Source organism: Ranitomeya variabilis, chromosome 7, assembly GCF_051348905.1.
Source record: "Ranitomeya variabilis isolate aRanVar5 chromosome 7, aRanVar5.hap1, whole genome shotgun sequence".
Taxonomy (NCBI): Eukaryota; Metazoa; Chordata; class Amphibia; order Anura; family Dendrobatidae; genus Ranitomeya; species Ranitomeya variabilis.
Genome location: NC_135238.1, coordinates 30,890,403 through 30,904,217, shown reverse-complemented (window position 1 = coordinate 30,904,217; position 13,815 = coordinate 30,890,403). Strand labels below are relative to the sequence as shown.

General features: G+C 51.8%; 3 protein-coding genes across 3 annotated transcripts; all 3 read right to left on the bottom strand.

The window, feature by feature from the left end:
• Positions 1-546: 546 nt before the first annotated feature.
• Positions 547-1,244, bottom strand: LOC143784860 (histone H1.5-like). Its single transcript, XM_077273490.1, has one exon. It carries the CDS (start codon positions 1,214-1,216, stop codon positions 569-571), a length of 648 nt encoding a protein of 215 aa, XP_077129605.1. The 5' UTR covers positions 1,217-1,244; the 3' UTR covers positions 547-568.
• A 4,799-nt stretch (positions 1,245-6,043) lies between these two features.
• Positions 6,044-6,793, bottom strand: LOC143784859 (histone H3). Its single transcript, XM_077273489.1, has one exon. It carries the CDS (start codon positions 6,469-6,471, stop codon positions 6,061-6,063), a length of 411 nt encoding a protein of 136 aa, XP_077129604.1. The 5' UTR covers positions 6,472-6,793; the 3' UTR covers positions 6,044-6,060.
• Positions 6,794-7,035: 242 nt separating this feature from the next.
• On the bottom strand, positions 7,036-7,710 carry LOC143784857 (histone H1.10-like). The gene has a single exon (XM_077273488.1). It carries the CDS (start codon positions 7,681-7,683, stop codon positions 7,036-7,038), a length of 648 nt encoding a protein of 215 aa, XP_077129603.1. The 5' UTR covers positions 7,684-7,710.
• Between the last annotated feature and the right edge of the window lie 6,105 nt (positions 7,711-13,815).

Below are 13,815 nucleotides of genomic sequence, written 5' to 3'. Positions count from 1 at the left end.
AGGTGGTGGCACTGATCATACAGCTCTGAGGGGAGGTGGTGGCACTGATCATACAGCTCTGAGGGGAGGTGGTGGCACTGATCATACAGCTCTGCGGGGAGGTGGTGACACTGATCATACAGCTCTGCGGGAAGGACGTGGTGGCACTGATCATACAGCTCTGAGGGAAGGAGTTGGTGGCACTGATCATACAGCTCTGCGGGGAGGTGCTGGCAATTATCATACAGCTGAGGGGAGGAGGTGGTGGCACTGATCATACAGTTCTGAGGGGAAGAGGTGGTGGCACTGATCATAAAGCTCTGCGGGGAGGTGCCGGCAATTATACAGCTGAGGGGAGGAGGTGGTGGCACTGATCATACAGTTCTGAGGGGAGGAGGTGGTGGCACTGATCATACAGCTCTGAGGGGAGGAGGTGGTGGCACTTATCATACAGCTCTGCGGGGAGGTGGTGGCACTGATCATACAGCTCTGAGGGGAGGAGGTGGTGGCACTGATCATACAGCTCTGAGGGGAGGAGGTGGTGGCACTGATAAGAGCCTTTGTGGTATAAGTACAGGAGCAGCTCCGCTTATTTCTTAGCCGCTGGCTTCTTGGCTTTCGCAGCCTTCTTAGCCGGACTCTTGGCAGCTTTGGGTTTGGCCGCCTTCTTAGCCGGACTCTTCGTCGCCTTCTTGGGCTTAGGAGCGGCTTTCGGCTTCTTGGGGCTCTTGGCCGCTTCCTTGGCAGCTGCTGCGGGCTTCTTGGCCTTTTTCGGGCTCTTCTTGGCCGCGGTCGGAGCCTTCTTTAGCTTCTTCGGAGATTTGGCGGCTTTCTTGGCAGCAGCGGGTTTCTTGGGCTTGGCCGCAGCTGCTGACTTCTTCTTGGCCACTTTCTCCTTCGTCTCCTGTTTCTTGTTCAGCTTGAAGGACCCGGAGGCGCCGCTGCCCTTCACCTGGAGGAGGGCGCCCTTGGTGACCAGAGACTTGACGGCCAGCTTCAGGCGGCTGTTGTTCTTCTCTACATCGTATCCTCCGGCAGACAGAGCCTTCTTCAGGGCAGCCAGAGACACCCCGCTGCGCTCCTTGGAGGCGGACACGGCTTTCACGATCAGCTCGGAGACGCTGGGGCCGGAGGGTTTATGGCTTTTCTTGGCGGCGGATTTCTTCGGCTGCTTCTTGGATTTGGCGGCCGGTTCTGCGGGAGGGGGAGCGGCGGCTGGCGCGGTCTCTGCCATCATGTGCTGCGGAAACAAAACGAAAATTTCTTCTGATAGGAAGGAAAACACTGAGGCCGGAGCTGGAGGCGCCTGTATATGTACAGGCTTACTGCGCACTGATTGGCTGCTGAGCTGCACCGTCCTGAGCATCTATTGGCTGACACTAGACACAGGCCCCGCCTCATCCCAGCTGAGTCCGAGTGAAGCTCCGCTCTCCCCTTGTGCTTCCCTGCCCGGGAGAAAAGCCCTTTACCGGCTAACACCGGACAGCAGAGCGCGCTTCCTCCATCGCTTCTCCTGCTCCAACATCTCCACCGACCGTTTGTAGCCGTCACTAACAGAGAAGTCGGGAAAGAGCGGAGAGGAAATCCCGGGATCATCGCCGACGTCCTCCCGATCTGCACATCGCTGTGTATCCGGGGAGATAAATCTGCTGCGGGAGCTCGTTCCTCCTATTCCCGGCTCTTGTCACCATCACAGGGATCTTTACTCCAATGTCTATCGTACAGGAAGCTGATTGTACGATGTGGGGACGAGCTGGAGCTGCTGAGAGCCCAGAAGGGTAACACAGGCGACGGCCTCCGCTGACTGCCCCCTCCCTGACCTGTGATATCACTGTACCCCGTATGTGCAGAGTATTGGGGGGACACGTGTTCCACATCAGTAGATGATCCACATCGGGGGCTCACTGCAATCACCTGCCTGATATCGTGTCTTACCCCGTGTGAAGCTGTGACCGCTGCGGCCTGTAATGGAGGGAAGAGCTCTGATAAGGCGACAGCTTCACAGTGCGACTCTCCGGGGAGGAAACTGTGAACTATTAACGGATTTATGTGACCCCCACTATTGTGCAAAAGGGGAATATCGGGAGAAAAGCGGAGACGCAAAATCCAGCGTCTACACAGAGCACAGCTGTATTTGTATATAGTATATATAGTGCAACACATCACATCTGCACAGCCCAGATCAGCAGTGTAATAAGTGTCACTGATAATAGAGGAGAGTGTACAGTATATACAGCAGTGTACAGTATATAGAGTAGTATGTACAGCATATAGAGCAGTGTATGCAGTATATACAGCAGTGTGTACGATATATAGAGCTGAGTATATAGAGAAGTTTATACATTATATAGAGCAGTATGTACAGTATATAGAGCAGTGTATGCAGTATATAGAGCAGAGTGTACAGTATATAGAGCAGTGTACAGTATATACAGCAGTGTGTACAATATATAGAGCTGAGTATATAGAGACGTTTATACATTATATAGAGCAGTATGTACAGTATATAGGGCTGAAAGTACAGTATATACAGCAGTGTGTACAGTATATAGAGCAATGTACACATTATATAGAGCAGTATGTACAGTATATACAGCAGTGTGTACAGTATATAGAGCAGTGTGTACAGTATAGAGCAGTCTCTCCTCTCTTTCTCTCTCCTTCTCTTCTCTCTCTCTTTCGCTCTATCTCTCTTTCGCTCTATCTCTCTTTACCTCTCTTTCTCTGTCTCTCTTTCTCTCTGTCTTTCTCTCTGTCTTTCTCTCTCTCTCTCTCTCAGGGAGAGATGATCAATCCTTCATGTCAGCACCTCTCCAGAATGAGGCTGATCTACTAGTTTTTCTAGGCACCGCCATCTGCACTTGGGGTGCTGCTGTAATCCCTTTCATTATCCTCGTTTTTCTCTTTTTCTCTCCTCTCTTTTAATCTTTCTCTCTCCTTTCTCTCTTTCTATCTATCTCTATCTCTCTTACTTTCTTCATTTCTTTCTCTCTCACTCTTTCTTCTCTCTCTTTCTTTTTCTCTCTCTCCTTGTCTCTTTCTTTATCTCGTTCTCTCTCTTTCTTTCTCTCTCTTTCTATTTCTCTCTCTCAGAGAGAGATGATCAATCCTTCATGTCAGCACCTCTCCAGAATGAGGCTGGTGTACTAGATTTTCTAGGCACTGCCATCTGCGCTCGGTGCTGCTGTAATCCCTTTCATCATTATAGTTTTTCCTCTGCACGTTTCCACATCCAGCCAAGTGATCGCTGGGTCCATTATACCCATCAGCATTGGCGATACTTCAATATGTTGCAAAGGAGAAGACAGAAGTGGTGATAACCCGCCTCTGTCTTCCCTAAAGTGTCTCCGCTGTGGTGCGGGATGATATGCTATGGAAATTTAATAATCATTAATTGTGTCCTCCCAACAGGATCTGGTGCCCCATCTAATGGACATTCTATGTCATGGCACGGAAGGTTTCCCCAGGAGGGCGGTGGTGAAAGTGTTTACTAATTGACTATGGAACGGTGACATGCAAATCTCCAAGACTCGGACACCGTGCTGTCCCAGATTCTGGAGACGACGTGCAGGGAATTGGATTGGGAGGTGAAGGTGAACGCAATGGACTTGGCAGATTCCTATATGTCCCAAACATTGGAGATGGGGCCATCCCTAACGTGCCCTTACACTATAGTCCTGCCATCTAGCAGAAGCTCAGGTTCCATCTCAGACGCTCTGGTTACCTGTGAACGAGTCGGGCTTTTCCAGGCCTTATTGACTTGTCTTTGTGACTCTGAACGGCCAGTGGCATTAAAGGCTTGTGAAATCCTTCTCGCTGTGAAGTCCAAACTGTGCACAAATGGTCCAGAGTGTGCGGCTAATACAGTAGATGACGGGAAACTCTCCCACCAGCATTAGTGGGGAAGCCGGGTTATCCTGTAACCTTCAGTGCGGCTGCTAGTAAGTTATGTCCTAACATTCCCAACAGATGGAACTTCTAGCAGACTGCCTCTTGTTTTGGTTCTCGGTTCTCCGAGTAATGGATGCCGGGGGTTAGTCACTGTCGGCGCAGTATAGGCATCTTCTGCAATAATCTGCATGTATAGATTCAGCAGCGTTAGAAGCAGCAGGAGGCTCCTCTTTCAGCCACTTAATAAAAGAAATCAACTGACATGTGCCCGAAAACATGCGGCCTCAGCACCAGAGCTGCTTATAGTTTGCGGACACGACCTATTCTATAACATTCGTGTATATGGGATCTATGTTTATCTCAGAGGCCGTCATCCATACCAGAGTCTAGTGATCAGGACGCGGTCACATAGGAGTCTACACTCCGAGTCCATTCATCAATCCAGCCACATTCCCTTTCACTGTTCGCAGCCCTCCTACAACCCACACGGATCTGAGCAGGAAGATACAAGGTGTCAGAATCTCTACTCAACACCAGGACTTGGATTTCTGCTCCGTAGTATCAGCAGAATATGGTAGAACTGTGCACAAATTACTATGAACGGCCCAGTGCGGATATATCCCCCATACACTCCAGGTATATATCTGTCCTCGATCATTAGAACAGCAACAACCATCTCCAGAAGGAACAGACAGAACGTCTTAATGTACAGGGTATAAAGCCTGCACTGGCAGTCACACAAGCAGTGACCATCAGACCCCAGCAGTCAGGTGCAGCCTCTCATAGAAGATGTGGGCGGCTCTGAAAAGAGCCTTTGGGTTGTCAGGACAGAAGAGAACACAATTAACCTCCGAAGCCGTAGAGAGTGCGGCCCTGGCGCTTGAGCGCGTACACCACGTCCATGGCGGTGACGGTCTTCCTCTTGGCGTGCTCGGTGTAGGTGACGGCGTCACGGATCACGTTCTCCAGGAAGACTTTCAGGACACCGCGAGTCTCCTCATAGATGAGGCCGGAGATGCGCTTGACGCCTCCTCTGCGAGCTAGACGGCGGATGGCAGGCTTGGTGATGCCCTGGATGTTATCACGGAGCACCTTCCTGTGCCGCTTGGCGCTGCCCTTCCCGAGACCTTTTCCTCCTTTGCCGCGACCAGACATCTTCTACAGTGAGCAAAAACTGATGCCGGAGCCGCACAGACTCCTCCTTTATATGGAGGAGGATGGACCAGAGAGAGAACTGCAGAGATGACGCGCTTCCAGGGCGAGATGTCTAGTACTAAATTAGCAGTAAAGCTCCTCCCTTTCGTCTCTGATTGGTTGAGCACAGAACGGTTGGCGATTTTGAATTTCCCGCTTATTGTCCTCTTATTTTCCCGCTTCTCCATTCTTCTCATCTCGGCGCCGCTGCTAGATCTGTTGGTTATTTTGATTTTTCCTTTCATTGTAGTTTGTCAAAAGTTAGAAAATAGAATTAAAAAAAATGAATTTTAGGGACAATGATCTACAGAAAACTCATCTGATCCCCGGCAGTCACTGTGGTGCCGGACTGGCGGCCATTACCTGTCACTGCAGAGCAGGGAGCTGCATGTAACCAGACCCCCGGCGGCTCCAGCTACAGAGAAGATGGGAAAACTGAAATACACGATAATTATATAACCACCCACCACAAATGTGATCTGTAGCGATGGGGGGAGGGATCTGCTCCGATCAGTGTCAAGCAGAATAGATTCACATAAAGGCGCCATCACCGATCTGGGGGACAAATGAGGTTATTAATAGAAACTAAACGCAGAGATCTCCGATCAGAACAAGAGAACAACCTAAAGCCGCAAGACTGCAGAGGCGGCACTAGGACCCCATTTACCCCTGCTGTACAGAAACCGCGCCTCCACCGCCACAGACCCGGGCTGTGCTCTGTACACACTTTACCCTGTCCTTATAAAACGTCAGTTATGTAATAGATGTCGCACACTTGGACTAGGTGAGAATAGAGAAGGGGCGGAGCGGTCACTGGAATATCGCGGATCACCTACAATATCGGAAACAGCAGCCGCCGTCTATTACCGGTTGCGACCGCGCTCCGTATATGGAGAATACGCGCAGAAAAGGGACCGTTCAGGACTCGGCTCATTTGTGGGAGGATTTGGTGGCTCTGAAGAGCCTTTGTGCTACAGTCAGGTGTGGAGGACAGATCTAAGCTCTCTCCCCACGGATCCGGCGGGCCAGCTGGATGTCTTTGGGCATGATGGTGACCCTCTTGGCGTGGATGGCGCACAGGTTGGTGTCCTCGAACAGCCCCACCAGATAAGCCTCGCTGGCCTCCTGCAGGGCCATCACGGCCGAGCTCTGGAAGCGCAGATCGGTCTTGAAGTCCTGGGCGATCTCTCTCACCAGGCGCTGGAAGGGAAGTTTACGGATCAGCAGCTCGGTGGATTTCTGATAGCGGCGGATCTCACGGAGAGCGACTGTTCCCGGGCGGTAACGATGAGGCTTCTTCACTCCACCAGTGGCGGGAGCGCTCTTCCTGGCGGCCTTAGTGGCCAGCTGCTTGCGGGGAGCTTTCCCTCCGGTGGATTTACGGGCGGTCTGCTTAGTTCTGGCCATAGCTCTGTATAGAACAGATGTGATAAGCGCAGCGGCGGGAGCAGGGTATTTATGCTCCCGTGCGCGTCCTCATTGGTCTCTGGGAAACACGCCCCCTGCACTCCATTGGTTCTTTCATGAAAAAAAAAGAGGCCAACAAGGGTTGATGTGCTCCGCTTCCAGAACAGTAATCTCGCCCCCCTGAAGTCCCCGCCTCTTCCATGATGCGTTTCTTCAGGTCACACTCATTTGCCGCTGCTGGACCACCTGATGTATCTGCGTTGAATGTCTCCGTGTATAGCGCTGTACAGTGCAGCTCCCGCATTATCATCAGATCACACCCGTCCCCCCCATCCTGAGACTGCGCCCACTATCAGGTATATTAAAAACATTAGACGTACGAGATCTGATCATACAGCTCTGCGGGGAGGTGGTGGCTCTGATCATACAGCTCTGCGGGGAGGTGGTGGCACTGAGCATACAGCTCTGAGGGGAGGTGGTGGTGGCACTGATCATACAGCTCTGAGGGGAGGAGGTGGTGGCTCTGATAAGAGCCTTTGGGGTACGAGGACAGGGCGGCTCCGCTTATTTTTTAGCCGCGGGCTTCTTGGCTTTCGCAGCCTTCTTAGCCGGACTCTTGGCAGCTTTGGGTTTGGCCACCTTCTTAGCCGGACTCTTCGTCGCCTTCTTGGGCTTGGGGGCGGCTTTCGGCTTCTTGGGGCTCTTGGCCGCTTTCTTGGCAGCTGCTGCGGGCTTCTTGGCCTTTTTCGGGCTCTTCTTGGCCGTGGTCGGGGCCTTCTTTAGCTTCTTCGGAGATTTGGCGGCTTTCTTGGCAGCAGCGGGTTTCTTGGGCTTGGCCGCAGCTGCTGACTTCTTCTTGGCCACTTTCTCCTTCGTCTCCTGTTTCTTGTTCAGCTTGAAGGATCCGGAGGCGCCGCTGCCCTTCACCTGGAGGAGGGCGCCCTTGGTGACCAGAGACTTGACGGCCAGCTTCAGGCGGCTGTTGTTCTTCTCTACATCGTATCCTCCGCCAGACAGAGCCTTCTTCAGGGCGGCCAGAGACACCCCGCTGCGCTCCTTGGAGGCGGACACGGCTTTCACGATCAGCTCGGAGACGCTGGGTCCGGAGGGTTTATGGCTTTTCTTGGCGGCGGATTTCTTCGGCTGTTTCTGAGATTTGGCGGCCGGTTCTGCGGGAGGGGGAGCGGCGGCTGGCGCAGTCTCTGCCATCATGTGCTGCGGAAACAAAACGAAAATCTCTCCTGATAGGAAGGAAAATACTGAGGCCGGAGCTGGAGGCGCCTGTTATATGTACAGGCTTACTGCGCACTGATTGGCTGCTGAGCTGCACGGTCCTGAGCATCTATTGGCTGATAGTGGACACAGGCCCCGCCTCCTCCCAGCTGAGTCCGAGTGAAGCTCCGCTCTCCCCTTGTGCTTCCCTGCCCGGGAGAAAAGCCCTTTACCGGCTAACACCGGACAGCAGAGCGCGCTTCCTCCATCGCTTCTCCTGCTCCATCTCCACCAACCGTTTGTAGCCGTCACTAACAGAGAAGTCGGGAAAGAGCGGAGAGGAAATCCCGGGATCATCGCCGCCGTCCTCCCGATCTGCACATCGCTGTGTATCCGGGGAGATAAATCTGCTGCGGGAGCTCGTTCCTCCTATTCCCGGCTCTTGTCACCATCACAGGGATCTTTACTCCAATGTCTATCGTACAGGAAGCTGATTGTACGATGTGGGGACGAGCTGGAGCTGCTGAGAGCCCAGAAGGATAACACAGGCGACGGCCTCCGCTGACTGCCCCCTCCCTGACCTGTGATATCTCTGTACCCCGTATGTGCAGAGTATTGGGGGGACACGTGTTCCACATCAGTAGATGATCCACATCGGGGGCTGATTGCAATCACCTGCCTGATATCGTGTCTTACCCCGTGTGAAGCTGTGACCGCTGCGGCCTGTAATGGAGGGAAGAGCTCTGATAAAGCGACAGCTGCACAGTGCGACTCTCCGGGGAGGAAACTGTGAAATATTAACGGATTTATGTGACCCCCACTATTGTGCAAAAGGGGAATATTGGGAGAAAAGCGGAGACACAAAATCCAGCGTCTACACAGAGCACAGCTGTATATAGTATATATAGTGCAACACATCACATCTGCACAGCCCAGATCAGCAGTGTAAGTGTCACTGATAATAGAGGAGTGTGTACAGTATATACAGCAGTGTACAATATAGAGCGGTGTGTACAGTATGTAGAATAGGGTATACAGTATATGCAGCAGTGTACAGTTTATAGAGCAGTGTGTACAGTATATAGAACAGTGTACAGTATATAGAGCAGTGTACAGTATAGAGCGGTGTGTACAGTATATAGAGGAGAGTATACAGTATATACAGCAGTGTACAGTATAAAGCAGTGTGTACAGTATAGAGCAGTGTGTGCAGTATGTAGTCCAGTGTACAGTATATAGAACAGAGTATACAGTATATACAGCAGTGTACAGTATATAGAGCAGTGTGTGCAATGTATAGAGCAGTGTCTACAGTATATAGAGCAGTGTTCAGTATATAGTGCAGTGTGTACAGTATATAGAGCAGTGTGTACAGTATACAGAGCAGTGTACTGTATATACCGAGCACGCCAAGCGGGAGACCGTCAGCGCCATGGACATGGTGTACACGCTCAAGCGTCAGGGCCGCACTCTCTAAGGTTTCGGAGCGGTGTGTTTCGAGGTTCGACAGCTGTGGGCACATTTAGAGGTCTGGTAGTCACATTTTGAGGTCCTACAGCCACTGAGGTGCATTTCGAGGTCCGACATCAGCAACAGCGCGTTTTGAGGTAAGACAGCTGAAGCAGTGAGTTTTGAGGTGCGGCAGCACGTTTCAAGCTAAGGTAGCTGCAAAGTCGCCTTTCGAGGTCCGACGGCCGTGGAGCTGCGTTTCGAAGTCCAACAGCTGAGCAGGTGCGATTTGAGGTCCGACAGCTGCAGAGCTGCCTTTTGAGCTAAAGCAGTCTCGGCCGCGCGTTTCGAGGTCTGACAGCTGCAGAGCTGTGCTTCGAGCTAAAGCAGCCTTGGTGGCGCGATTCGAGGTCCGACAACCTCTGTGGTGCGTTTCGAGGTCCAGCAGCAGTGGTGGTGCGTTTTGAGGTCTGACAGCAGCAATGGTGCATTTTGAGATTTGTTTGCCGCGGCTCTGCATTTTGAGGTCTAGCAGCAAGGGTGGTGCGTTTCAAAGTCCCTCAGCCGCAGCGGTGCGTTTTGAACTCCGACAGCTGCAAAGGCGTGTTTCTAGCTCCGACAGCCGCAGCGGTTTGTTTTGCGTTTTGGCAGCCACCGCAGCGTGTTTCGAGGTCCGGTAGCCGCAGATGTGCGTTTCGAGGTCCGACAGCTGTTGCGGCGCTTTTCGAGGTTTCATCATCAGCGGAGGTGAGTTTCGAGGTCCGACAGCAGCGGCAGTGGGTTTCGAGGTCTGGCAGCCGCGGTGGCGCATTTCGAGAACCGATATCAGTGGAGGTGTGCTTCGAGGTCCGACAGCTGAGCAGGTGCATTTTGAGGTCCGACAGCCATCGAGCTGCATTTCAAGCTAAAGCAGCCTCAGGTGCGCGCTTTGAGGGACGTCAGCTGCGTCAGCACGTTTTGAGGTCCGACAGCCATGGACGTGCATTTCGAGTTCCGACAGCCCCTGAGGAGCGTTTAGAGGTCAAGGAGCCGTTGTGGCGTATTTCGAGGTCCCACTGCCGCAGTGATGCTTTTTGAGGTCCAACAGCAGCAATGGTGCATTTTGAGTTCTGAAAGCCGCAGTGGGGTGTTTCAAGAACCGGCAGCCGCAGCAGCGCATTTCGAGGTCTGTCTGCCGCAGCGGTGCATTTCGAGGTCTAGCAGCCAGGGCGGTGACTTTCAAAGTCACTCAGCTGCAGCGGCGTGTTTTGAAGTCCGATAGCTGCAAAGGCACATTTCTTGCTCCGACAGCCGCGGCGGTGTGTTTGGAGGTCTGACAGCAGCAGTGGTTCGTTTTGAGGTCCGACAGCTGAGCAGATGTGTTTCCATGTCTGACAGCTGCAGAGCTGAATTTTGAGCTAAAGTTGCCTCGATGGCGCATTTTTTAGGTATGAAAGCCGCGACGGAGCGTCTCGAGGTCTGGCAGCCGAGGCGTTGCGTTTTGAGGTCAGGCAGCTGCGGCGGCGCGTTTTGAGGTCAGAGAGCCACAGCAGTGCGTTTTGAGGTCCGACAGCCGTGGAGGTGCTTTTCGAGGTCCGACAGCTGAGCCGGTGCGTTTCGATGTCCGACAACAGTGGTGGTGCGTTTCAATGTCCGACAGCTGCGGTGGTGCGTTTCGAGGTCTGGCAGCGGTGGCTGCGGGTTTCGAGGTCCGACAGCCGAGCAGGTGCAGCTGTCTGTCACTATCCACATTAGTTAATCACGGTGTAATGTTCTCCCATAGTTCTCCCTCTTTAGTGTAATGCACCCCCATAGACAGCCTCTTGAATACAATGCACGCCTATAGGCAGCCTCTATAGTGCAATGTTCCCCCACAAGTAGCCTCTATAGTGTAATGCTCCTCCATAGGAAGTGTATATAGCATTATACTCCTCCATAAAAAGTCTCCATAGTGTAATGCTCCCCAATTGGCAGCCTCTGTAGTGTAATTCTCCCCCATAGGCAGCCTCTACAGTGTAATGTTCCCCCATAGGCAGCCTCTAGAATACAATGCTCCCCCATAGGCAGCCTCTAGAATGAAATGCACCCCTATAGGCAGCCTCTGTAGTGTAACATTCCCCCACAGGCAGCCTCTATAGTGTAATGCTCCTCCATAAGCAGTCTCTATAGTGTAATGCTCCCCCATAGGCAGCCTGCATAATGTTATGCTCCCCCATAGGCAGCCTTTATAGTGTTTTGTTGATCTATAGGCAGCCTCTGGAGTGTATCGATCCCCAATTGGTAGCCTATATAGTGTAATGTCCCCCCATAGGCAGCCTCTATAGTATAATGCTTCCCTATAGGCAGCCTCTTTAGTGTAACGTGCCCCAATAGGCAGACTCTATAAAGTAATGCACCCTCATAGCCACCCACTGTAGTATAATGCACCCACATTAGCAGTCTCTGTGATGTAATGCTCCCCCATAAGCAGACTCTATAGTGTGCTTTGCACAAAAAGGAAAAAAAAAAACATGAACCGCACTTCCAAAAGTCATAAGTTGATCTAAAGCCGCTAGGCAAATATTTATACAACTGAATATGAGGTCTTCAGTTTAACATTCTAATCAGACTGTATGAAGCTCACTGCCACGTCACGGCAAACCTCATATTGGGTCCTACCGCCCTAACGGAGCGGAGCCATGCGGCGACCACCACCACATCGGCAATGCACCAGAAGGGCGGACAGCCTTTTGCCCCACAGCACCCATGCTGTGAGACTGAGCCGCCATGACTCCAAACCACACTGCCCCACCAGCACAAAGCCACAGCAACAATGGCTGCCACACAGCACCAGAATGAAAGGAGCACGGATACTCACCTTCCTCCAGCTCTTCAGTGGGAGCCAAAATGGGCTAGTGTTGTGAATTCCGCTCTTGGGCTCCCTCCGGTGCTTGTGAGTAGCACTTTTGTGAGTTCTGCTCTTGGGCTCCCTCCTGTGGTTTTGAGTGGTATAGCTGCTTCTTGGATTTAGCATTAGCAGCTGCTTCCACTGATCGTCTTTCTGGCTCGGCTATATTAGTCTGCCCTTAGCCTTCAATCAATGCCAGTTGTCAATTGTTCCTGCTTGGAGCCACTGCTCTTTTGGATTTCCCTGACACTCTGTCCAGTTCAGCAAAGATAAGTCCTTGCTTGTCCTTTTGCAGTCCATTTGTTGTGGACTTTATTGTTCAGCACTAGTGTTGAGTAGTGTTGAGCATTCCGATACCGCAAGTATCGGGTATCGGCCGATACTTGCGGGTATCGGAATTCCGATACCGAGATCCGATACTTTTGTGGTATCGGGTATCGGTATCGAAACAACATTAATGTAAAAATGTGTAAAAGAAAGAATTAAAATAAAAAATATTGCTATACTCACCTCTCCGACGCAGCCTGCACCTTACCGAGGGAAGTGGCAGCGTTCTTTGTTTAAAATTCGCACTTTTCTTTCCTTACGTGAAGTCCCGGCTTTGTGATTGGTTGCGTCGCAGTTACATGGGCGACGCAACCAATCACAGCAAGCCGTGACGTAATTTCAGGTCCTTAAGGATTTTAAAATTGCGTCCCGGCTTTGTGATTGGTTGCGTCGCAGTCACATGGGCGACGCAACCAATCACAAGCCGTGACGTCACGGGAGGCTGGACACGCGCGCATTTTAAAATGCGTGCTTGTCCAGCCTCCCGTGACGTCCCGGCTTGTGATTGGTTGCGTCGCGATCAACCAATCACAAGCCGGGAGGCTGGACACGCGCGCATTCGCCTCCCGGCTTGTGATTGGTTGACCGCGAAGCAACCAATCACAAGCCGGGACGTCACGGGAGGTTGGACAAGCGCACATTTTAAAATGCGCGCGTGTCCAGCCTCCCGGCTTGTGACCGGTTGACCGCGAAGCAACCAATCACAAGCCGGGATGTAATTTTAAAATCCTGAAGGACCTGAAATTACGTCACGGCTTGCTGTGATTGGTTGCGTCCCGGCCACATGGGCGGCACGCGACCAATCACAAGCCGGGACTTCACGTAAAGGAAAGAAAAGCGCGAATTTTAAACAAAGAACGCTGCCGCTTCCCTCGGTAAGGTGCAGGCTGCGTCGGAGAGGTGAGTATATCAATATTTTTTATTTTAATTCTTTCTTTTACACATTAATATGGTTCCCAGGGCCTGAAGGAGAGTTTCCTCTCCTTCAGACCCTGGGAACCATCAGGGATACCGTCCGATACATGAGTCCCATTGACTTGTATTGGTATCGGGTATCGGTATCGGATTGGATCCGATACTTTGCCGGTATCGGCCGATACTTTCCGATACCGATACTTTCAAGTATCGGACGGTATCGCTCAACACTAGTGTTGAGCATTCCGATACCGCAAGTATCGGATATCGGCCGATACTTAGCGGTATCGGAATTCCGATACCGAGATCCGATACTTGCCGCGTATCGGATACCGGAATCGGAAGTTCCCAGGATTCAAACTGCACAACTTTGTACGAAATCAGCCAATGAGAATGATTCCAAGTGTGTTGGCACATCCTGTTCAGCATGGAGGGCCTGAAACTACTGACAAGGCTGTGATTGGCTGCTGAAATGATGTCATGATGCAGTTTAAAAGTCGCTGGTGCCATTTTGCGCTCACTCTGTTGTGAATTCAGTTAGTGACAGGACGCTGTTTGCTGACTGAGGGCCAGTT